Below are 26,743 nucleotides of genomic sequence, written 5' to 3' on the forward strand. Positions count from 1 at the left end.
TCTGAAGAGGTTGATCACTACATTCATTGTGTGTGTGTGTAAAAGGTGGGGGGCGTCCGGTTCAAGAGATAAAGCTCAGTGTGTGGAAACGTCAGCCTGACGTTTGTATTTGACGTACGCAGCGGTCAAAACTTTGAGTCCGCTTACGGGACAGAAGACAACTGGACTAACAAGACACAGTAAAGTTCTGTTTGGTACTCAGTTACCGCCATAACATCCATGGTGCTTTTTGGCACCTAAAGTTAGCAGTGTAACATCCATTGTTCATTTTTGCCATCTAAAGTTACCGATGTAACATCATGGTTCTTGTTGGCACTTAAGGTTACCGACGTAACATTTGTGGTTCTTTTTGGTACCTAAAATTACCGACGTAACATTTGCAGTACTTTTTGACTCCTGAAGTTACGGACGTAACATGCATAGTACGTAACATCATGGTTCTTTTTAGCACCAAAGGTTACCAACATCCATGGTCGTTTTCGGCACCTAAGGGTGGCAACGTAACATTTATGGTTCTTTTTGGCATCTAAAGTTACGGACGTAACATCCATTTCACTTTTCAGAACTTAAGCTTTGCAACGTAAAGTCCATGTTTTTTTGGCATCTAAAGTTACGAAGGTAACATCCATGTACTTTTCGACACCTAAGATAACCGACGTACCATCCGCTGTACTTTTTGGCATCTGAAGTTACCAATGTATCCTCCGATTTTACGTTTTGGTACCTAAGGTTACCGGCATAAAATCAATGATACTTTCTGGCACCTAAGTTTATCGATGTAACATCCATGGTATTTTTCGGCACTTAAGTTTACCAACATAACATCCATGGTACTTTTCGGCACCTATGGTTATCAACGTACCATTCAATTTAATTTTTTGGTACAGCACCTAAGTTTACAGAACGTACCATCACATTTTACTTTTCTACCTAAGGTTAATCTAAGGTCAATGCTAATTTTCCGCATCTAAGGTTACTGACGTCATGTATAGTTATATTATGCACCTTAAGTTACCAACATAAGTTCCGTGGTACTTTATGCCTCAAGTTACATACGTAATGTCCATAGTACTTTTTGGCATCTTATATTACCGACGTAACATTGTGGTTATTTTTGGCACCTAAAGTTACCTACGTATCATCAATGGTACTTAATGCCTCCTAAAGTTACTGACATAACATCCATGGTACATTTCAGCGCTTAAGGTTCCCAGTTTTCTTTGTAGCGTTGCTAGATAAACATGATAATAACGAGAAGACAACGAAGCAAAATTCTACCCAAATTATGTGAGAAGCTACTTCAAATATCGTTTCTTCGCTTCAATGCATGCTAATGCGCAAAAAGTAGTTAGGTGTTCCGTCATTTTGAAATAGAGTTTAAAGTAACTATCTAAAAGTTTGCCATTCCCGTCCAATCTTTTGAGACTGGATTTTGAGGGCTGACCACTGGCAAAACAAGACTCTGCAACAAAAATTACGATCCATGGGCTCAAAAAGGCTGTGGACCGTTGCATTAGCCTACCTGTTCGTAGCCAAAGAGTGGAGGGTGACACCCACTCATTGTCCCACATTTAGGCCTTGTTCACACTGCAAGTCATTACATTTCATAATCAAACTACTTGTCCTCTTCCTTCTTAATCTTTTACGCGGTATAATTTGGGTAAGAAAATGTTCGGTTTGATTTCACAAAACCCTTGAAATTGCCACAATTGCGCCAGTACCGAGACCGACTGGAGTGGAAGCTATGTTTACTGCTGTAAACATTGCAGTGCGTGCGACGTCACAACGTCATGTCTGCATGCGGGTCAGACTGCATTCACATTAGAAATTGCATTTTTTTTTTGTAATGTGAACGGCCACTAAAAAGATCTGGCCACAAAAAAATCTAAATTGGACATCCGACCTTGCAGTGTGAACTTAGCCATAGACAGGACAGTGGTTTTGTTGTGACCACCTATAGCTGGGTTGCAATCACGTGACCGAGAGGCACATCCAGGCAATTCTGGGTTTCAGGTGAAAGATGAGAGCCACATTTGGCTACTGTTTATCTACCTGAACCCGTGCAGATTTAGGCTTATTTTGAAAGGTTTAGAGGCAAATATAAAAGCGATCATGAAAAAATATTTAAAATGGGATGGAGTGGATGTTTACACTCTTAAGAATATATTTTTTAAAATATTTAAACCATTTATCATCACCAACAGGTTACTGCTACTTCACTTCACTTGATACCTACGGTATTTATAGAAGAAAAGATTGGATGTCTTTTCATCTGGAGGGGTCCACAAATTAAGCATTAATCGGTGAAAGACAAAGTTGGATTTATTCGTACATCGGTAAGTACCGTATTTGATTGACACAATGAGTGCCGTGCTCCCGTGATTGTGACGCTATTGAGGAAAAGGATAAGTTTGTTTGAAGTTGTTTTCCTGCTACAAATATTAGTCTTGTCTACGATTCATGTCTGCAGTTGTTTTTATGATGTGAGGTTCATATTTTGTCCCATTATTTAGCTACTTTATTATTATTAATAATCTACTTTATTATTATTAAGGATATTTTCTTGACTCTAACAAATATTACCAAAAACGTAATAATGTGGTCATCCGTGTCGAATAAAGCACTTGGTTTTCCTGCACAACAACAAAGCTTTTAGTTTTTGTTATGAAAATCGACAACGAAAAAACGGTAGATTGGACCAACGATCACAATAATTATTACTAGGACTTTACATGGCGTTAGTCTATTTGCGCAACCAGGTCTTTGTAGTTATATTTAGGCATAGCAACCACAAAAGAACACAAACTAATGCCATCTATTGTTATTTCTTTACATTTAGTTCTGCTCCTATTTTAACTTGATTGCATCACAGAAAGTTTCTCAAACAAATCAAAAGTTCTAACAAATATTTTACAAAGTGATCACTGCAGACACAAGCGGTCCGATTGTATTTAACAAAATGAGGAAAGTGATATTTTTAAGAGCCATTTCCTTCGACGCATTTTTGTTTTTTCTCTGACTTTATTACCTTTATGAACCACTTCTTTCAGGACTCTATGAAAGCTATTTCCTACCTCTGTATTTGAATGACTAGAACACCGAAGAACAGAACAGCAATATGGCGTTTTCTGCTCAAACTCTACACTCACTCTCACTTGTCTTAATGCTACACTTAAGCTGTGGATTAAGCCGCGAATAAGAAAAAACGGATGTGACGTCATATGAAACCCTCCAGTTCACCACTAAGGCTGTCTAAATCCAGTACAAAAACAGACCGCCTGTTCCTGGTAACCAAAACAAACGCGCGATTGTTAGCATCATAGCCAGGCAGACGCTCAAATATCGCTTCAGCCGCAGTGACACTTTTAATTCAGCGAGAGTTCACTTTGGTATTTCAGGAACTGAACGGGCGTCATCCATCTTGCGTTACAGACTATTAATCATCCTGACTTCAGCCGTATTGGATTTTAGGCAGCGTGTGTTATTTATGTTCGTGCGTGTGTTATTTATGTGTGTGTGTGACCCAATTGCACGACATCTTGAATAAGCAACACTAGAAGGCGAGATGACAGCTCGCTTTTTTGGGTTTGGGCTATCTATAGCAGCTTTTGACCGGCGACTACAATTACGCTTTGATTTTTTTTCTGCACGGCATTTAATGTCAAGTCAGCAAAGTCGACTTTGATGGAGTCAGAACCTCCTAAATGAAATCATTAAAATAGAATATTATTGCTAATTTGTCATATATAGTGTTTAGAGATTTTATTAGACGAACCAGTGTTTGTGTGTAGAGGGTGGGGGGGCGTGTCTTATTTTTCAAGTTGATCTTGCAGCATTTAACACACACACACACACACACACACACAGTCTAGTTACACTTCCCCTGCTATTAATGGAGATGCATCTGTCTCCATGTAGGCGGGCCTCTTCATGCCTCGCCGCCATTGGCCGCCTCCACCCACCGAGCGCCGCCATTGGCTATTGTACTGGTTATCACCTCGCTTCGCACGCCGCTCGCAACCGCCGCCTGCTCCGGTTGCCGGGCAACCCCGCTTGGGTCTGTGGTTACCCGCCCTCCTTCCCTTGCATCCTCCCTCAAAATGTGCGGTGTGGATAAATGTGGGTTCCAAGCGGAGAGATAAAGCCGAGGTGTTCTTTTTGTGCGATTCACGGGCCGGTCGATACTAACGATCCAACACAAACACATTATCTGAGCAGTGGATGTGGGGGGGCGCAGGTGTTAAAGAATCCATCAATAACTGGGGAGAAACATTTATGTTTTTGTGAGCAGAGCGAAGTGCCTTTTCAATCCCATTAGGACATTTGTGTATCATTAATGAAGTGATAGTACAAAAGCCCACTATTATATACAAGTGATGTATTATATAAGAAGCAAACTGAAAAATGGTAGTTATTGGAATTATTTACAATTAGCAAAATAATGAATGGGTTTGAACTAAACTTAATCAAAGAGTAGGCTCCATACAAAACATACACGACTAACATGCTAAAAAATGACCGGCTGATTAAAAACGGACCCCAAAAGATGTAATTTTTTTCTGATTGGCACGACTCCACTAAGTTTTCACGAGAACACGAAGGAGTCAATGCCTACCGTCAATAAATCTGCAACGTGTCTCCATTAAGTCCATTCCAAGTAACCTTACGCCACCGGTCGATGCCAAGAAGTCCACCTCATCATCGGAAGACTGCGCCGTAACTGGCTGCAGCGCTGGTGTGGAATTTGAAGGAGGACGAAGATACTGGGAGTTCAGTTCAAAATGTTTATGCGTGGAGGACCTTTGAGGATCTTAGCTTCATGCGGAAAAGGAGGAGAAATATTTAGATTTAGTGACATAACAAAAATCGGGTACACAAATAGACATCAGATAAAATTTTACTTTGTCATCAAGCCCTTGCTACTTTTTGTATCAAAGTCCTGGTCTTCTTCTCGTTATAAAATACTTTTTTATGACCTGATATGACCTGAAAGGGGCGTCTATTGTGTCAGGGACCATTGTTGTTGGTTTTGGACTGGTTCAAGAACTACAGTGGATTAAAATAGCGATAAAACCCCTGTCGACATCAACAGATACGGCCTTAAAAACTTTTCAATACTTCTTTACTTTTGCTTCTTCTGCCTACTAGAGTTAGTTTTAGGGACTAACTCATGACTGCCACCAAGTGGTGGGGAGTTGTATTGTAAAAGAGCGTTTCATGGATAACATTAAAATCTATGTTGTCTTCAACTGATTCCATGGAGAAAAACAGCACAATCCTTGTTTTTTGCTTAGGACAAGCGGTAGAAAATGGATGGATGGATGGACATAAGAGTGGGCCCCCGGTTATGAGGCACTGATAGAGGATCTTTGACGAGCATATAAATATTGCTCGTATTTTTAATTCAAGCTGTGTTTCCCATACATTCATTTATTTGTCGCGGCCTGCCACGACTAAATTTGGATGTGGCTTGCTTCTTAACATAGTTCATACGCACCTGGAGGTGCAATCAGTGTTGCCAACTTAGCGAGTATTCAGACCCCTCGGTGTGTTTAACCATAAATGTATTGCTATTTCGGTGGGGAGCTTCCGGTTACAGAATTCCTATGCATTAAAAGTGAAAGACCGTCTTGCGTCATTACTGGTCTTTGTTCGAAGAAGACACAAGTTTGCAGACACTCTTGTGTCGTTTGGTAACGCTTCACATTTTTGGCGAAATATGAAAACCATGGATTTCCGAAATGCTGCCAGGGGGGCTATTTGCTAATTGGGCTCGTTTTATTATATTAAAATAATTTGTTTTTTTATATTAAAAATGTATTTATTAATTATAACAAAAATAACCAGCAAAATTGCGCAAAAAAGGCACAATGTAATGTTGACACTAATAAGTGCACCACAAACATTGGATTTATATATTTATTTAGCCTTTTTTTTTTATTTACATGCATTATGACCAATTATGCAAATTAGACGGACGCCCTCCTTATTTGTATAATTAGACCCACTCTGTAAAGACTTTATAATTAATCACAAAAGGGAATTTCTGTAGAAATTGTGTGATAATCCTAAAAAGCCGAACTGAAATGCTAACAGTTAGCACGTTAGCTAGATAGCGGCAAGTAACAAAAAATCTGTCTTTTACGCGTGTACAGTCGTCCCTCATTAATTGCAGCCAATTGGTTCCAGGCCTGACCCTAGGAAACACATTTCTGTTAAGTAGGATTATTACTAATAAATGTTATACTTTCATTGCTAGAGCATAAACAAACTTTGAAACCTTCTAAATATTTTTTTTCAAATGTAAATAATGCCCTCTAAACATAGAATAACACTTATATAGTCACCTTTACACTCGTTCCACCCGGTATACAGTAGTAGCCTCGAGTGTGTTCTTCTGTAAATGACAGTACTCACCCGTATGATCCTCCAAGCATCATTGCTATGGTCGTAACCCGGCCACCACGAGGAATTACTTCCATCTCATCCTGGGTAATTCCTGGAAGTCAAAAGTGGGCTTCCATGTGCTAACACCACTGGCGTAAGTTGTTCTGACAAAAGTTGGTCAACTTCACACAGTTACGACCAGTAGCCGTGTTGTTAGCATTGTATGTTTTGCGCTGTCATTCCACATCGCTCACGCCAAAGACTCACCAATGTCAGGTGGAGCTGTGTTATTGAAGTTCAAGAGGAAATGAAGAAAAGAGTTCATCGCCACTTAGCATTGCTCGGACAGCTGCTAGTTCACATTGAGTGAGGCGCCGAGTCCTAGTGAGTCTCGTTCTTTGACATAGCTCACGTTAAAGGTTTAGCAATGTGAAAATGTGTTACTGATAAGGTAGGAGTTGAAGATGAAGTGCACCAAAAGTTGGTCTACTAAATTGTAGTGTTGAAGATCGCGCTAAGATTAGCCAACAGTTCTTGCTAGCATTGTCACCCTGACCTTGGAAACGGAAGTCCCGCTTGGTGAATATCTTTAAAGATCGCCACAATAGAAATTAAGACAAATACTGCACTGTAATTCTGTAAATGTAGCTGCTGCCTTTTTCTTTATTTCTTACATTGAACAAGGAAAGCCCAGTCAAGTATCAAATTCCTTGTATATTAAACATACATGGCCAATAAAACTGATTGTGATTCTGATATTAGACTTAGACTTCCTTTTTATTGTCATTCAAATTTGAACTTTACAGTACAGATAAGAACAAAATTTTGTTGCATTAGCTCATTGTAGTGCAGGATAAAAAATCAATAAGCTGCAGATATAAATAAATAGATTACTGTACAGGTAAGTATATTGCACTTTTGCATATGCATCCATCATTTTTTTTTACTGATTTTCTGAGCCCTGGTCAGGCGGCGGCTTTTTGCGATCTCTCTAAGACTTAAGACAATTGACTTAGACTTCCTTTATTGTCATTTAAATTTGAACTTTACAGTACAGAAAATAACAACATTTCATTGCATTAGCTCAGTGTAGTGCAGGATAAAAGAGCAATAAGGTGCAGAGTGTTTGCATTTACAAAAAAAAGGTGCAGATATAAATAGATTACTGTATAGATAAATAAATAAATGATAAATGGGTTATACTTGTATAGCGCTTTTCTACCTTCAAGGTACTCAAAGCGCTTTGACAGTATTTCCACATTCACCCATTCACACACACATTCACACACTGATGGCGGGAGCTGCCATGCAAGGCGCTAACCAGCAGCCATCAGGAGCAAGGGGTGAAGTGTCTTGCTCAAGGACACAACGGAAGTGACTAGGATGGTAGAAGGTGGAGATTGAACCCCAGTAACCAGCAACCCTCCGATCGCTGGCACGGCCACTCTACCAACTTTGCAACCCTCCGATCGCTGGCACGGCCACTCTACCAACTTTGCCACGCCGTCTATAGATAAATATATTCCACTTTTGCATATGCATCCACGTTTACGGATGTATGTTATATTGTCTTTACAGTCCAGCGAGTTAATAATTTTTTTTACTGATTTTCTGAGCCCTGGTCAGGCGGCGGCTTTTTGCGATCTCCCTAAGGCTTAATTTAAGCCAAAAACATGTAGAATATGCTTTAAACAATTACTTGTTTAAGCGCGATGTAACTGTCCCAGCAAAGTGAGCTAACAAAGGTAGCATTAAACGTTAACATGCTAACATGTTAGCATGTGTTCAGTACCAAAATATGAATCTGAGGTGTATACCTCCTTAAAAAGCTAACATGCTAAAGATAGCACGCTAACAGTAAGCATAATATCACACTGAGCACCTGTAAAATTAGTGCCATGTACCTAAATATATGACTTTAAGGTGTGTGTATACCTGCAAAAATAGCTACACTTCGAACGCAGTCTGTGGAACACTTTTTTATTGAGTGTTACGGAAAAGTGGGAAAATCGAGATCTTTTTCGAACATAAAAAGTATATAACCAGAATGTCCCGAATAAGTGGAATGTTGTAATAATGAAATGATTGAAAAATGTAGGAGTCGTGGGAAAAAAGAGTGGAAACAGTGGGAATTCCGTGAAAAACAGGAAATTATAGGACTTTGAAAATGGATATTTATAATGCCCAGGATAAATGGAATGCGTCGTTGTTGGAATGTTTGAATTGGTTGGGAAATGTGGAAGTTAGAAAAATGTATCATATAGGTTGATTGGTAACACTAAATGGGCCCTAGTGTGTGAATGTAGTCTGTCTATCTGTGTTGGCCCTGTGATGAGGTGGCGACTTGTCCGGTGTGTACCCCGCCTTCCGCACGAATGCAGCTGAGATAGGCTCCAACACCCCCCGCGACCCCGAACGGGACAAGCGGTAGAAAATGGATGGATGGATTTCCAGTGGGGAAAAATGTTCACGCAACAGCACTAAAAGGATGTGACAATTGCTATGATATGCTGTGATGTGCTATCCACACTTCACAGAGCTGGATTTCTTTCCCTGGCATCCTGACTCCTCGACAGCCTCTCCCGGCTTTCCCTTTATTTGCGGCGCCTAATCCGTTAATCAAGCGCGCTCCATCTGTGCTAACGGGATCGCTAACGAGATTAGCGCATCGACTGGCAAACTGAGACGAGGCGCCCAGAAATCAAAAGTGGAGGCTGAGTGAGTGGACTGAGAGCGGTGTTCCTTAGTTGTTGTTGTTTTGCGGTCGTGGGAGGACGCCGCCGATTACATCACGGTGACTTCCATGTTTTGGGTGAATGCGGCAGAGTGAAGGCACTTTACAAGTCATTAACATGCAAACGACGTTGCGCCGCAGTGTTAGCTTGCCGGGAACGACGTGGCGTTCCTCCTAACACCTTCTTGTGCGCTCGAGCAGGCCGGGCCTGCTTCTGATGCTGCTGTGCGTTGCCACGGTGACGGTGATGTTCTTTTAAGTGTTTTTAACAAGCGTCCCAATCAGTGTCAACATAAGAATACAGAACACACATGTAACGACTAAGTCTGTCTAACGACTTCATTTTTCTGCTGTGTTGTTATAAAGCGATCACAGTAAAGTGTGTGTAACTCAGGACATTGAGCTTAATTAGAACACAACCGCACACACACACACACACCGTGCAGAGGTTTGTTCCACCAAATGTAGTCGTCGGAGGCCACCGTGTTCCCGCTGGTCTTATTTGGAAAATAAACGCCGGTAACTGGCACAGTCAGAGGACGCCTGGTGACCGGAGGAACAATGGAGCCTTTCATTGGCGTCCAAGTGTGTGTGTGTGACAGTGTAATAAGCGCCTTGGGGAGCCTCATGCTGCGCTTTTGATGGCTGCATGGCAGGACAGTGATGTTTCTATCCATCATTCATTCGTTAGGAGCCAGGAATCATCACAATATGGTGGAAGGTTAGGATGTACAGTTTGTGTATTGGCCTGATACCATATCAGCAGGTATTGTACGTACTGTAACTATTTTTCAGTGTGGATTGTTCGAAAAGTTTTGATCAAGTGGGCTCTGTACCGAAGATGTCGTTGTGGCTTGTGCAGCCCTTTGAGACACTTGTGATTTAGGGCTATATAAATAAACATTGATTGATAGATTGATTTAAGTGAAATTAGTCAAACAGAGAACAATAATCTAAACACTAATCTATTTATTACCAAACGCCTGGGATGGATTTATGCTGTTTTTAAAGGGACCTATTATGCCCAACCAACTTTTTTAAATCCCAAAAATGTGAAATCAAACCATGGAGGAGATTATCAATCAGTCAATCAATGTTTATTTATATAGCCCTAAATCACAAGTGTCTCAAAGGGCTGCACAAGCCACAACGACATCCTTGGTACAAAGCCCACATAAGGGCAAGGAAAAACTCACCCCAGTGGGACGTCAATGTGATAAATAATGATAAATGGGTTGTACTTGTATAGCGCTTTTCTACCTTCAAGGTACTCAAAGCGCTTTGACACTACTTCCACATTTACCCATTCACACACACATTCACACACTGATGGAGGGAGCTGCCATGCAAGGCGCTAACCAGCACCCATCAGGAGCAAGGGTGAAGTGTCTTGCTCAGGACACAACGGACATGACGAGGTTGGTACTAGGTGGGGATTGAACAAGCGACCCTCGGGTCGCGCACGGCCACTCTTCCACTGCGCCACGCCGTCCCGAGTCATGTGAATGAGAAACCTTGGAGAGGACCGCATATGTGGGTAACCCCCCCTCTAGGGGAGACCGAATGCAATGGATGTCGAGTGGGTCTGACATAATATTGTGAGAGTCCAGTCCATAGTGGATCCAACATAATAGTAAGAGTCCAGTCCATAGTGGGGCCAGCAGGACACCATCCCGAGCGGAGACGGGTCAGCATTAGGGCTGCACGACTTTGAAAAACTGAAGAAGTAATAAATAAAGACTATACTGCACAGTGATGATTAGGTAATGTACCGTATTTTCCGGACCATAGGGCTCACCGGATTATAAGGCACACTGCCGAAGAATTGTCTAATTTTGATCTTTTTTCATATATTAGGCGCACCGGATTATAGGGCGCATTAAAGGAGTTACATTACCGTATTTTTCAGATTATAAATTGCTCCGGAGTATAAATCGCACCGGCGGAAAATGCATAATAAAGAAGGAAAAACATATATAAGTCGCACTGGAGTATAAATCGCATTTTTTGGGGAAATTTATTTGATAAAACCCAACACCAAGAATAGACATTTGAAAGGCAATTTAAAGTAAAGAATAGTGAACAACAGGCTGAATAAGTGTACGTTATATGACGCATAAATAACCAACTGAGAACGTGCCTGGTATGTTAACGTAACATATTATGTTAAGAGTCATTCAAATAACTATAACATATAGAACATGCTATACGTTTACCAAACAATCTGTCACTCCTAATCGCTAAATCCCATGAAATCTTCTTCCTCGGTGTCGCTTCTAAACAACTCTGCCAACTCCAAAGGTAGACAATGCGCCGCTTCCTCTTCCATCGGTATGTCGCTTACGTAAGAGTCATCGTCAGTTGCAGTTCCAATTATTCCAGCCTTTCTGAATCCGGACAGGATGGTTTTGGTTGTCACTGAAGCCCATGCCTTTGTCAATCCATCCAATGACATCCAGACAAGTTGCATGGCGCATTCTCCCGGTTGCCGTGAAGCTGTACTCTCCATCCATCATCCACTGCTCCCACAGGTTGTGCAGGACTGCCTTAAAGCCCTTCTCAGTTTTTATAATTTACTGCCAATGTTGAAATGATCAATTTTCATAGGTACGGAAGTAGTAGCAGGTAGCATCTTTTTTTCACAATGCACTTCTGCCATGACCCGCCCCCGCCAAATTGCTGATATACACCTAGTCTCTTACGTGAATGAAATAAATAATATTATTTGATATTTTACGGTAATGTGATAATAATTTCACACATAAATCGCTCCAGAGTATAATTCGCACCCTATGAAAATAACTGCGATTTCTAATCAGAAAAATACGGTTTTTTTTTTTTGTTTTTTACTAAATTTAAAACACTTCCTTGTGGTCTACATAACATGTATTGGTGGTTCTTTGGTCAAAATGTTGCATAGATTATGTTTTACAGATCATCTTCAAGCCGCTTTCTGACAGTCTCTTCCGGATGCGCCGTTTTGTGGGCGGGCTTATTTACGTGGCTCAGTTTCGGCAATGTCTTTTCTCCGTCATCTTTGTTGTGGCGGTGTAGCGTTCAAGCACAGGAGTGGAAGAAGTGTCAAAAGATGGAGCTAACTGTTTTAATGACATTCAGACTTTACTTAAATCAATAACGAAGCAGCATCTCCTCATCCGAAAACAACAACACAGGAAATGTGTCCCGTGAAAAACCGTCCAACCGGAACTCTAATAACTAAAGTTCCTTGGATGAATAATGTAAAGTCACTACACCGGTATGTTTTAGCGCTTTCATGGCGAGTTTACTGACAGATATAAGTAAGAACTTTACACTACTTTATATTAGAAATGGCAACAGCGGAAGATGAATGTCCTATAACAAGAAGATAGAGAAAAAGAAGAAGCTTATCGACTCGTGGACACACACAATTTTTCAGGACTTATGCAGATCGCAAATACAGGTCAGAAGGTACCAGAAGGTAAAAAAAAGTTGCTTTTGCATAATATTGCGAAACAAAACACCAGATCTATCAATGTTTATTTATATAGCCCTAAATCACAAGTGTCTCAAAGGGCTGCACAAGCCACAACGACATCAGACAATATGTCTTACCTTATACACACACCATAATTATACTCGTATGTTTAATATTATTTGGCATATAAATGATAATAGAAATATTAGTTTTGGGTGCAAACTAAGGTATAAAATAACCAAGTAGTTACAGAAGCAGTGTTGGTCATACCAATGTTCATATTCCGGATCATTAAATGATGAAATGTTTGATCACAGCAGTAATCTAACACAAACACAGAATGGCGTTGTACCAATATAAATTAAATATTAATATGATTTCCTTATTCCTTTGTGATCTTTCCGGAAGCTGTTAGACTGCGGAACTCCGATGGCGCTCTGTAGCAATAGATGTCAACCGTCACCCAGGAACACTTCACTTGCACATAAATGATGAATAAAATGTAGAAATGAACATTTAAACATTTTGAACACCTTTCTTGGCATATAAATTAATTAGGGTTATGTGATTATAGACAATATACGATATAAATGATACACATTTGGCTGATGATAGCGCTATTAATACCATACTTGCCAACCCTCCCGGATTTTCCGGGAGACTCCCGAAATTCAGCGCCTCTCCCGAAAACCTCCCGGGACAAATTTTCTCCCGAAATTCAGGCGGACCTGAGTGACGTGTCGACAGCCTGTTTTCACGTCCGCTTTCCCACAATAAAACGGCGTGCCTGCCCAATGACGTTATAACTGTAGAATGATGGAGGGCGCGAGTTCTTGGTTTCTTATGTGGGTTTATTGTTAGGCAGTTTCATTAACGTCCTCCCAGCGCGGTAACAACACACAACTACAGCAGTCACGTTTTCGTCTACCGTAAAGCAGTTGGTCTACCGTAAACAGCAATGTTGTGACACTCTTAAACAGGGCAATACTGCCATCTACTGTACATGCATATGTGACAATAACATCTACGGATTTTAGAGAGTGCAGTGCACAACTGCGCACACAACAAGGAGACGAAGCAGAATGCATCATCACAGAGGGCGTTCAGCATGGTTAGAAAAATAGTGACAGAGAATAGAACAAGGATGGCCAATTCAACCCTTAACTCAACAATGAGTAGATGAGTGTTATGTGTAAATAAATGAACACTGAAATTCAAGTATTTCTCTTATATATATATATATATATATATATATATATATATATATATATATATATATATATATATATATATATATATAAAATAAAATCAATATATATATATATATATTTAGCTAGAATTCACTGAAAGTCAAGTATTTCTTATATATATATATATATATATATATATATATGAAATACTTGACTTGGTGAATTCTAGCTGTAAATATACTTCTCCCCTCTTAACCACGCCCCCCAACCACGCCCCCCCACCCCCACCTCCCAAAATCGGAGGTCTGAAGGTTGGCAAGTATGTAATACTGTCGTCATATCATGATAATGCATGTTGATGACACATTCTAGCTGTGTTCCGCAAATTTGACAAGGACAAGGGAACAAAACGTCCTTAACGCAATGTAGCGTCCTTGCTAGCGGCTAATGTCCTTGCTCAGTGCAGCGTCTAAATCCCTAGTCCTCTCTTTCATGGTGGCAAATAAACTGCTTTTAAAAAAATGTGATGAACTGACAATCATTTTCACTTGAGGACTAAGCTAGAGCGCTTGAATGTAAACAAGGGTGGGCGGATGAATACAGGTATTAACAGTAACGATACCAAGTTATCAGTATGTTGTCGATACTGCAGCGATTAAATTGATGTTTTTATGATAACAAAATCGGTTTTTTTTGTCGTTTTAGTTATTGTTGAACTCAGGAAATAAGAACCAATAGTAGTGTTTGCTTTTGTTTACTTATTTTGCACTACTAACTTTATTAAACATAACAAAAAGAAACAAGGAAATAATATCATAATAATACTGATTAATATTGTTACCCCGCTATCCTTTGTTTTGTTGGAAAATGGAATCATCAAAATTTGAAGTATGACCTTTGGTATGACCCATACTGCCCCTGTGAAAATAATACTTTGTATTGGATGGATACCTAACATTTTAATATCGCCCAAAACTGATGTAAAATATCCAAACAAAAGAAGAAAGACTGCCTATTACATTTGAGTGTAGATGTAACCGCGTTATAGGAAAAAGTAATCACCTATGAAGAGTAAATTATCAAGTAAATTTAAGTTTAAAGTTAAAGTACCGGTACCACTGATAGTCACACACACACTAGGTGTGGGGAAATTACCCTCTACATTTGACCCATTCCCTTGTTCCACACCCTGGGAGGTGAGGGGAGCAGTGAGCAGCAGCGGTGGCCGGGCTCGGGAATCATTTTGGTGATTTAACCCCCAATTCCAACCCTTGATGCTGAGTGCCAAGCAGGGAGGTAATGGCTCCCATTTTTATAGTCTTTCGTATGACTCGGCCGGGGTTTGAACTCACGACCTACCTACACTCTAACCACAAAGCCACTGAGCAGGTGGCAGCAGCAGATTAATAACAGTTTTGAGAAAATAACAATGGAAAATTATGCAATGTTACTACATAGAACAGCAGCCAAATTAGAAACCTATTACTTACTGTTCTATTACCGTTCATATACCAATGAATACATTGCGAAATAGATATGCTACTGCAAGAGGCTGCAATATATTGTGATATAGATTTTAGGCCATCTTGCCCATCCCCAGTGTCAATATATTTGGATGTAATTGTTGGTTTATATGATATCCATTAAGTAAGACTACGTATTATGTTGAAGGGGGCAGGAAAATATCGGATTTTTCTTCATCCTGCTCCTTCTCAGGCATTGGTGTGTAAATGTATAACTGAATAATTGAGGTATAATTCTCTATCGATCAAAGATGCACATCAATGAAGGAGATAAATAAAAATGAAATGAAATAAGCAAGGTTAGAGGGCAAAGGTTTGATTCCCTGCCAGGGTTGCGTCAGAAAGGGTATTTGTGAGAAACAAACTCACAGCCATTAAAAGAACTGACTCGGTGTGGCGACCTCTTGACAGGGAGAAGTTTAAAAAAGACGAGCAGTGAGCCAATTAAAAAGAGTTGCGGGCCCCGAATCGCCCTAAGGCCACCTGGGGACAAAGAGGTATGATGATGACGTATTGTGTCTGTCTCTGTGATGCATTCAGGTTCTGAAGATTAGTCTCATCGGCCACAGGAAGCGGATCTTAGCCTCGTTGGGCGACCGGCTACTCGAGGACACGCCCCAGAAACCTCCGCGGGCCATCTCCCTACGGGTAAGTTCGTCTAACTCCTGGAAGCCGAAGTGGAGGCTCGCCAGATAACACTCTTTCTGCCTCGCTCGCCCCCCCCACCCAGGAGCCCGGCGGGAACCACACGCCCCCCCAGCTCAGCCCGGCGGTGGGCCCGGCGGCGTACACGGCGGGCATCCCCGGCGGATCGCTGGACGTGCAGCACCTCATCATGCAGGCGGATGCGCGGCGCCGACAACGCAGCAACGACAACTACTTTGACGACGTGCCGCGGTCCAAACTGGAGCGGCAAATGGCCCAAGTCAGCATGGTGAGCGACATGGATGCAGCACTTCATGGCGACATAGACAATACTATACGTCAGGAGTGTCAAACTCATTTTAGCTCAGGGGCCACATGGAGGGAAATCTATTCCCAAGTGGGCCGGACTGGTAAAATCATGTCAGGATAACTTAAAAATAAAGACAACTTCAGATTGTTTTCTTTGTTTGAAAATAGAACAAGCACAATCTGAAAACATACAAATCTTAATGTTGTTGGTTTTTTTTACACTTACATGTTGCTGTTCATAGTAGTCTATCTTCATTTGTCGTGATTTATAATTTCTGAATACATGATGTGATAATATTCATCAGTCAAATAGGTGTGAGTCTGGCAGAGTTTTAAAATGCTCTCATTGGTTTACAATTTTAATCTATCAGAAGATGTAATAAATAGTAATATCAAAATCAGTTTACAGGATGATAATAATTTACTCATTTTCCCCAACTGATGTACTAACATCATGTGGTTTATTCTGTACGTATGTAGCATCATCTACAAGAAAACTTGTGAATTTGGACTCATTTCATGAATCACACATGAAGTAAGAAGGAGATACATGTTATTTCAGCATATGCCCAGATAATGTGTCCCCAGTCCGCCCCCTCTGAAGTCATGCGCACTCCTGCAAACAAATTTCTATTGTGACATCCAGTGGACACATTTAGAAGAGCAGTTTCTTTCATTCAAAAATGTCAGCTAATTTTTATACTTACCAAAATCAACTCGCGGGCCGGATAAAACCTGTTTGCGGGCTTGATCCGGCCAACAGGCCGTATGTTAGACACCCCTGCTATACGTAAATATTGTCTTTAACCGTCTCTTCTGTCTGACGCCTGATTGGCTGCGGTTTCTGATTGGCAGGCAGGCGAGTGGTGCGAGCCAATCACGTTGCGTCCACCAAACGAGGCCACCTCATCCACGCCGGTGCAGTACTGGCAGCACCACCCCGAAAAACTCATCTTTCAGTCGTGCGACTACGAAGCCTACGTGAGTTATTCTCCCCTTCCAAATATGGTCATGCAGTGTATCTACTTCCTCTCACTTGTGTCCATCCATGGTGGACAAAGTGGGACTTGACTTTATTGAGGACACGCAGCCCGTAGAGTCAAAGTGGATTAAATGTGAACATTAATCTCTTAATCTGCAGCGTTACATCTGTGTTTGTATCTCCAATGTGACAAACCATCTGCTCAGGATTAGACATTTTAAGATTAGTCCAGCATCCTCCTCACTAACGCAACTGGCTTTTTTTGGTTTTCTCTATTTTTTTGGGACAGTATTTGGGCTCCATGCTGGTGAAGGAGCTAAGAGGCACCGAGTCCACGCATGACGCTTGTGCCAAGATGAGGGTAGGTACAGAACGGCATGCCAGAATATTCCATCATGTATTTGATGTTATTTGATTTTATACACTTTTTGTTGTAAATTTGATTAACATCTTTATTTCATGTACAATATTTGTCAAGCAGGTCTAGTATAGTCTGTTTGTATGAATACATTTTTTTTTTTCAGTAAATCATATACACAATAATAGGTTTTCCAATAATGAGGAATATTATTGATCCAGGTAATTTTTTTTTTTTTTTACAATAGTATACATAAAATCAAATTAAATCAAAACTCTATTTATATAGCATTTTTCATACACAGGCAAGTGGTAAACAAAAAGTGCTGTATAAAAAAAAGAAAATGCATACACACAGCATTATTGACAATAACAAAACATGGCATGGCACTGAGGATTTGAGGAAAAACACCACCTTTGAGGCGTCCACACTGGAGAATAAGTAAAATTAACGCCATATAGAAAAATAGGACAGAACATATGATAAAATATGTGTAAAAAATAAAATATAAATGATACATTAATAAGTTGATAAAAATTTTACATTGAGAGAATAATGTTTAATGCCATCTAAAATAATAGTACAGAACATATGATAAAATATATGTAAAAATAAAGCATAAATAATACATTAATAAGTTAATAAAAATGTAACATTGAGAGAATAATGGTTGTAATATTCATAACTAAGATAGTAACACAATAAATACCTCACCGTGGGTCTTTGTTCTGGTATTTGGTAAAGATAATAGGCCAGAGCCAGAGGACTTCAGGATCTGCGTGGGTTGATACAGTAAAAGCAGGTCAGATAGACAAGAAGGCACACGGCCATTAAGACATTTGAAAAGTAATTATAGAACTTGAAACTTGACCCTGAAGCGGACATTTTATTGTGGAAAAAAACCCATTAACGTTCTGTCTTTTTTAAACTATAAATATGATAATACACCTATCAAACTACTCCAAATGGGTAACTTTATTTCATTTTTGTAAAGGTTCCTAAGGATTCAGTTAAGGAACAGGACTGAAAGTAACAGGAGTGATTTTTTAGCATGGAATTAGCAAATACATGAAATATTGCCACATGGTAGTTATACTAATAACTCGTTTGGCACATTACAATGATTCAAGAAAAAAAAGTTAGAAACAAGCAAATAATGTAAAAAAAAATATTTAGGTTACAAGATTGTGCTGAGATTGTTTACACACAGTCTTAATTGAAATATCAACAAATACATGAAAATAAATGAGTAAACTCACTTTAGTTCTTCCTACGGTAAGGCCTGCAGGGGATGTGAACGATGCAACTTCCTGTGGACCATGTGACTTGAGAAATAGTCCATATTTTTCCGAGGGGGTAACGTGTTAGGGTAACTGGTCTGAGTGGAATCCCAGGGACACCAGTAAAGTGTGAATTCTAAATATATATATTTTTAAGAATGGTAAAGTCTAATGGAAACAGGAAACCATTTTTCTAGTATTAAATGTGAGGTTGTCTAAATCTTTTACATTGTATTTATCAAATATACAATCAGATGTGCAGGACAATTTGCTATATATTTAAAAAAAATAATCACAGTTAATGTGATCGCATTTATATATTTTACAAAAATGTCACCAATTTAGTGATATGTCCAGTATAGTGAGTGGTATACCTCGGGACAGAAGTTTAACTGGTTCCGTAACGCAGCTTGTACCTTGAAAAACTTTTTGTAATATGGCGTTGCCAAAACTGCACGTTTAACATGTAAAACAATAATATAATGTAGTACAATAGTGATAATAGTGTACAGTATTGGCCTTGGAGAGTCTACGTCATCTCGGCTGCTTCTCAGTCAAACACACCAACAGCAGCTTCTCCATACTTTCATGGATAAATGTCCGTCGTTCAGATATCAATTTAACATCCTTGGCTGGCGTTATTGACTCACTCTGCTTCAGTATGGTGCAGACTAGCAGTGCTACGCTCCTTCACCAAGTTAGCTAGCTACATATTCTGATATGTTTTGATGATTTATTTCTTTAATTCAATGAATATCATCCACTTTCTTCTTCTCAGCACCGTCCTTTACACTCTCTTTCTTTCTTTCCGTGCTTGGAAAAACAAAGTTATGTCCATCTCTAGCTAAAAGCTAATGCCAGCGAGTAAAACCGGATGTTTTGGGGTTCACTGTGACATTCAGTACGGCAACTAGTGGCGGTGAAGCTCGTTACCTGAATATTTGCTTGCAACCTAACGCATAACATTTAGCCAGGAGACGACTCATAACCCAAAAAATAAGTAAGATGGGGCACTCGTATTGCCAGCTACCACTGTACTTCTATTCTTAGTCAGTAGAAGTCGTCTTTTGGAGAAATATCCTTATTGACTATGCCGAAAAATTGGAAACTATTAGTCCAATTTGTAAAATAATATTTATAGTATAGTATTTAAAAAATATTTTAGGGAAATGTTGTTACTAAGCAATCTGCACAAATAATTGAAATTATAAATTGTTTTGGTCATATTGCTGCTGACATTTTTGAAAAATGACAACTGGGAGTCGACATATGGCTTCCATTGTTGATTATTTTTCATGTTTCCCTGTTATGTTTGACACCAGGCCTTTTGAGGAATGTTCTTCAGAAAAACTGTGAAAATTTACTACAGCATTATCAATTGTTTGTCAAATTTCTCTGAATAAAATATATATTTTTTGCAAGATCAAATAATATAAATATTATAAATATTCAGCACTTTGGGACAGCTATATTTTCCGTAAAAGTTTTTTTCATGTTAGAATAAAAAATGTAAATCCATTTCTTTCATAGGTGTACGATACACAGGCAGTTATTGGACAATAAAGCATTGCCAAACAGGACATAAAAGTTCTTCATTTTTTAAACATTTTGGATGCATATCTTTTTTTTTGTTGCTTGAATCAACTATCTTTGAAAGCCACAGTTTTGATTGAGTATTTTCCAAACATGAGTTATTTCACAAATTTTAAACCTGTGACATTATCTGAGCAAATGGGTCAAAAAAAAAAAAATAAAGTTTGAAAGTATTGAAACATTTGAGTATATAAGCAAATACACAGTTAAAAAGAAGCCTAAATGTTTTTATGCTTTTCAGAAACTTAAGGACTTGTATGTCCTATTTGACTTTGAAGACAATTAAAAATGAAATGTCCCCAGAGTGTTAAAGAGCTAAATCGGCAGAGCGTCACTCTTGACGTTGTCATTAAAGGCAATGAGGTGTCAAGCCCCGCCTCCTCTGAGCTGCACGGACACAAAGACACTTTCCAAAAACGCGGCAGGTAATGTTGCAGTAAGTCACGTGACCTCTGCATGATAATAATGATGTTGCCTTGATGGCTTGTTAAAGTTAAAGTACCAATGATTGTCACACACACACTAGGTGTGGCGAAATTATTCTCTGCATTTGACCCATCACCCTTGATCACCCCCTGGGAGGTGAGGGGAGCAGTGGGCAGCAGCGGTGGCTGCGCCCGGGAATCATTTTGGTGATTTAACCCCCAATTCCAACCCTTGATGCTGAGTGCCAAGCAGGGAGGTAATGGGTCCCATTTTTATAGTCTTTGGTATGACTCGGCCGGGATTTGAACTTCCAACCTACCGATCTGGGTGTCCAGACTTCCTTTTTCCTCCTCGTGACCCCTGACCTCTAAAATGATTTGTGTTTACGATCTCTTTGTCTAACTGGGCAAAAAAAAAGAGTGTATTTCCAAAATTAAAACCTCTTTATTTTTCTCTTTCTTTTCTGATTTTTTTCGGCCCTCCAAGAAGTCGACGGAACAGATGAAGAAAGTGCCGACCATAATCCTGTCCGTGTCCTACAAGGGAGTCAAGTTCATCGACGCCACTAATAAGGTGACAATTCCTGTCGCGTGCGGCGCCACAAATAGCACGGCAAAGGTCACGGGCGGCCATGTTTGCCCGTGTCGCTTGCTGCATCATTTTTGAATCATGAGGAGAGTGAGGCATCTTCTTTGGATTCGTCTTCTTTGTTCACTGGGAACACTGAACAGTCATATATTCATTTTGTTAATATTATTTATCCAATATAGTAGTACTATATTATGTCTAAATTAATCATATGCATTCATGCATTTACAATATTGCAAGAATATTAATTTTGTATAATATGATTATAATTTTGTGTAACCTGTATTATGATTTTAGATAATGTGTAAATTAAGATGGACTCGTTATTGATCCTTTGCAGCAGCCATATGTACAGTCTAGTACAAACAAGAATGAAGTTAGAAAGAAATAATATATTCATAGAAAATACAAATAAACTGCTTCCTATCTATTGTTAATATTATGGTACTAGTACAGTTTATTTGGAACACATACTGTACATACAGTAGCACGTTTACACTTGCACAATTCAACATGCCGAAAAAGAGTAGGAAAAAGCAGAAGTTATTTTAATCTTACCCTTTCTCCAAGGTACAGCAAATACTGATAGTTTGTTCACGTGAAATCCTTTTCAATAGTAAAAGAAACAATACAAATGTGTACTGTAAAGTTAATGATGTTTGTTGATTATAATGAGTTCAGAAATAAGGGAGTAAATGTAACAACATTTCATTGTAAGTATAGAATATGGAATATGTAATGCCGTTATTGAATAATGATGCCTGGTAGGCGTACAGCAAGTAATATAATACATTTAACACGTTAACGCATGCGATCACAAAAATTACCCCATTTATCTTGCATCAACGCAGATTAATCAGCAATTTATTTTGAGCGCACATGCTCCGCTACCTCACCTATAGATGTTTACCTGAAAGGCAGCGTGGTTTGTTATTCGGTCAGTGATCAGGTCAAGGCATCCGTTAGGTGAGGGAGGAGACTAAAATAATAGAAAACTTAATATAAAACTGCAAGTTTTGAGCAAATAAATGAAGTGCATTCAAGTAAAACATTTAAAAAAATGTTTGTGTATTACATCCTGACATTAACATTGCATTTGTGTCAAAATATTTGGGTCATTTTTAAAGTTATTTTAAATTATGCATGCAAGTAACTTACTGTGATTAATTACAACTCAAAAGTGTTATTAATCTGATTAGAAAATTAATATAAACAAATAATTATGAGGTTTTTAATATTTGTTTTTAAATATTAACTCATTGTATATACGTATAATTTATTAATGTGATTGTTAATATAAATTAATTACATCAAATGTCATGCATTGTTCTTTTGGGGAGAGGGGTATATTTATTTTTTGAGAAACCATTTTTAAAAATACTTTTTTTTTTTATCCGTTTCCATCCTAACTCGCTGCAAGTATACATTATATGTCAGCAGCCATGATACGTTTTTGTAACCAGTAACGCGTTTGGAAAATATTTTAATATCATGTTTAGAGGAGAGGTCGACTGATACGGATTATCAGCAGTCAAGGAGGCTGATAACAGATATTTGGAGGCAATATTCTTTTGCTGTAAAAGTTATTCAAACATAAATTGTATACGTCAAAAAACAGCTGGACAAGGCTTTAAGTCGTTTTTTTAACATTGTTTTAAGTAAATGTCGGACCATGTTTTATGTAGCGTTAATGTTGTGGTTAATTTAGCAGCATAAAACATCGGGGGAGCTCACATACACCGTTATTACGTGTGTCTAAGAAGAGCATCAACATTTACTTTTCAAAATATGGGAAATCTCCTGGGAAAATTTATGAAAATATGGTATTTTTCTATATCACAATAACTCGCAAGATAATCAATTTTATAGCAGTCTATGGATTTATTACATTGTAAGGTTTTTACCTACTTGTTGGTTGGTTATTTATTTAATCCTACCCCTTTCCCACTTCTTAGCTATTACTAACACATATGTTCACTTCCTGTTCATAATTTGTAACACAATTTACATGAAGGATTTCTAAATGGGGTGATTGATATGAAATATATGATTTCTAAATATGGCCAACGTTATTGTATCTGCAGATGCATTTCTGTTGTAGTTGTAAAAAAAATAAAAGAAGGCCGATATCGATATGCCAAATATTTGCGCCAATAATCGGCCTGGCCAATCAAGTGGTGAATCCCTAGATCATACCAAATAATATTTTCTGAGAATCAGTTTAAATCGAGAATTGATTCTGAATCAAATCGTCACCCCAAGAATCGTAATATCCTTCATAGAAGTTTGACATCAATCAGTGTAGTAGTTGTTAGATATTGGTGCTCGCTGGCAAACAAACAAAGGCCAATAAATAAACAAAAGCCTTTTGGAGGAGCTGATGACATAAAAGCTTGCGTCTGGTGTCTGCCACATTTAGAGCGAAGCTGCTTTAATGAGTCTTGCAGCGACATCACCAGAGGACAAACTCCAAACTCCCCGAGCAGAATACCGCATGAAACGAGATGAATAATAAATCACATTTGTTTTTTCATTTTCTCGTGAAAGTGACTCACTGGAGACAATGTCGACTTCCTTCTACAGAACATCATCGCCGAGCACGAGATCCGCAACATCTCGTGTGCGGCCCAGGACCCCGAGGACCTGTCCACCTTTGCCTACATCACCAAAGACCTCAAGTCCAGTCACCACTATTGCCACGTCTTCACCGCCTTCGACGTGGTCGGTGCCCGCCTTTCACTTGTCTTTACTGAATGACGTCAACGCTTTCTTCTCACGCCGCTTTTTCTGTGTCAGAACTTGGCGTACGAGATCATCCTGACGCTGGGCCAGGCCTTCGAGGTGGCCTACCAGCTGGCCCTGCAGGCGCGGAAGAGCGGCCACGGCTCGTCCACGCTGCCCGAGAGCTTCGACGGAAAGCCCGGCAAACCCGTGCCCAAGCCTCGCGTCAACATCCGCAAATCCGTAAGCATCCCCACCTGTCCTCTGATCTCACGCGTCTACCTGCTGTGCTTACTATGAAGCCCCGCCCACATCCTCATTAACTTATTGTGCCTTTATGCTGTAACCCATCATCATCTTTCTGCGGCTGCGTGTGGTTCGTCACGCCGCACATGGGACTGTGTGATGAGCTCTCTTTGCCTTCCCGGGCGCGGCACGGCTGCTGCCCACTGCTCCCCTCACCTCCCAGGGGGTGAACAAGGGCATGGGTCAAATGCAGAGGAAAATTTCACCACACCTAGTGTGTGTGTGACAATCATTGGTACTTTAACTTTAACTTTGTCCATGTATCAAGGAGTTGTTGGGAGGCGGCAAACACACAATCTATGTATTTATCAGTGTTTGCTTCCGGTTTCCGTCTTGCATATGTTTACATGATTTAGATACAAGGAGACGACGGCGGCGGCTGACGTGCAAATCCGCAGCGACATTCAAACAATCCGGACCATAGTAAAGCAAATGCAGCAACTAAATGTGTTTTGCATGTGTTTTTTGGGGTTCGTGTTTCTGGTTTTGGATCGTATTTGTGTTTGGAGCGTTTGGATGTTGCTGCGTGTTTGCTCCTGTCGGCCACCTAAGGACACGAGTAGCTCGAATAATAATAATAATAATAATAATAATAATTAGCTTTATTGTCTCCGAGGAGAAATTTGTCTTGGAAATCAAGACACAGCGTTTTACATACATACATACATACATACCAGCGATGTGCGGTGAGGTTCATGGCTGGTGAGGCACTGACTTCATCACAGTCAGATTTACAAACATATGAACCCTAAAGAGTATCTTATTCACCATTTGATTGGCAGCAGTTAACGGGTTATGTTTAAAAGCTCATACCAGCATTCTTCCCTGCTTGGCACTCAGCATCAAGGGTTGGAATTGGGGGTTAAATCACCAAAAATTATTCCCGGGTGCGGCGCTGCTGCTGCCCACTGCTCCCCTCACCTCCCAGGGGGTGAACAAGGGGATGGGTCAAATGCAGAGGACAAAGTTCACCACACCTACTGTGTGTGTGACAATCATTGCTACTTTAACTTGACTTTAACTTTACACATACAAACTGTAGCACACAAAAAAGCACATTTAATTAAAAAAAACGTTATTATGGTCTTACCTTTACTTATAAATGAAGTCCATGCGCAGCTCCTTTTGAACAAAAGCATCGATAACTTTTTATAGAAGTCTTCCTTATCTTTCTTCAGTTTTAAAAGTCTCTCTGTCTCGATGGAGATCTTCCTTTAAGTATTACCTCCTGCTTCGATTGAAAGTCCAGTTTAGAAAACTGTTTTATTTTAGATATGTAATCCTCCATGTTAATAGTCCAGGCAAGAGGAAAAAAATAAACGATCGCTGCTAACTGTTGCTGCTTGTTGTCACTTCTTCTGCAGCCGAGTAGTCGCAAGAATTATCTCTGGGATCACTAGCGCCCTCTACCACCAGGAGGCGGGATTACTGCGAGCCTCACACAGTGCGTCTTTGCAGCAGCTTTATGATCGCTCAGCACAAGAAATGCGTTACACACATACAGTTGTTAACAAAATACACTGTACATTATATACCTCAGCTAACTAAACTATGGAAATGTATAATATAATTCATATAGCAATACAGTCTCACTGCACAGCAGGCCAGCAGTTAGCCGAGTCATTGCGCAATCCATGGTGAGGCTCAACTGAGTGACGTGCCTCAACTGGCTGCTGACTAACCGCAAGTCTCTTCTCAGTATTTGAACGGCAAATGTGAAAATTCAGCGATTTTGAATAAAAATAATCTAAAACTGGTGAAGTTAAATGGAAAATGACATTATGGTATAATCACTAGATACATATAACAATTTCTTTTTTTTCTTACATTTTTTTTTCTTTCCATGATGGCACGTGAGGCCCTGCCTCACCTGCCTCCCCTGACTGCACGTCACTGATACATACATACATACATACATACAGTTCATCCGACAATACAGTGAACAGTGCGCAGGTATATCAGTTAGTTATGAGATCACACATTACATTCCCCCCGTATTGCACACCTCCCGTATTGGACTATCCCAATATTGCACTCCTTATTATTGCATGCGGTTATTACAGTAGTTTTCTGTTGATAAGTGCTTTGATTTCCAATGGGACAAAGAAAAATCTATACCTGTAGAGTTTGTATAGTATAATAACAACGGTGCACGTGTCAGAGCTCCCACACTAGTGTACAAGGAGTGTGTTGTGGACTCCAAAGTCACTTTTGCAGGAGTCCAAATGCAGGCTCCACGATTTT

The 26,743-nt window shown here is 39.7% G+C and overlaps 1 protein-coding gene across 6 annotated transcripts in view; it reads left to right on the forward strand.

Annotated features, from left to right (window-relative positions):
• The window catches only part of anks1b (ankyrin repeat and sterile alpha motif domain containing 1B), a 261,822-nt gene that overhangs the window by 187,618 nt on the left and 47,461 nt on the right, over positions 1 to 26,743 (forward strand). For 4 of the 6 annotated variants that reach the window (XM_061959540.1, XM_061959542.1, XM_061959541.1 and 1 more), the window contains exons 21-27: positions 15,832 to 15,939; positions 16,022 to 16,225; positions 17,101 to 17,226; positions 17,517 to 17,588; positions 21,371 to 21,457; positions 24,056 to 24,193; positions 24,269 to 24,436. In XM_061959540.1, coding sequence (XP_061815524.1) covers positions 15,832 to 15,939; positions 16,022 to 16,225; positions 17,101 to 17,226; positions 17,517 to 17,588; positions 21,371 to 21,457; positions 24,056 to 24,193; positions 24,269 to 24,436 — 903 coding nt within the window. The remainder of the gene's footprint in view (positions 1 to 15,831; positions 15,940 to 16,021; positions 16,226 to 17,100; positions 17,227 to 17,516; positions 17,589 to 21,370; positions 21,458 to 24,055; positions 24,194 to 24,268; positions 24,437 to 26,743) is intronic. The other 2 variants (XM_061959543.1, XM_061959545.1) reach the window with 1 other exon arrangement.

Source organism: Nerophis lumbriciformis, linkage group LG05 (genome assembly GCF_033978685.3).
Source record: "Nerophis lumbriciformis linkage group LG05, RoL_Nlum_v2.1, whole genome shotgun sequence".
In the NCBI taxonomy this organism is placed as follows: Eukaryota; Metazoa; Chordata; class Actinopteri; order Syngnathiformes; family Syngnathidae; genus Nerophis; species Nerophis lumbriciformis.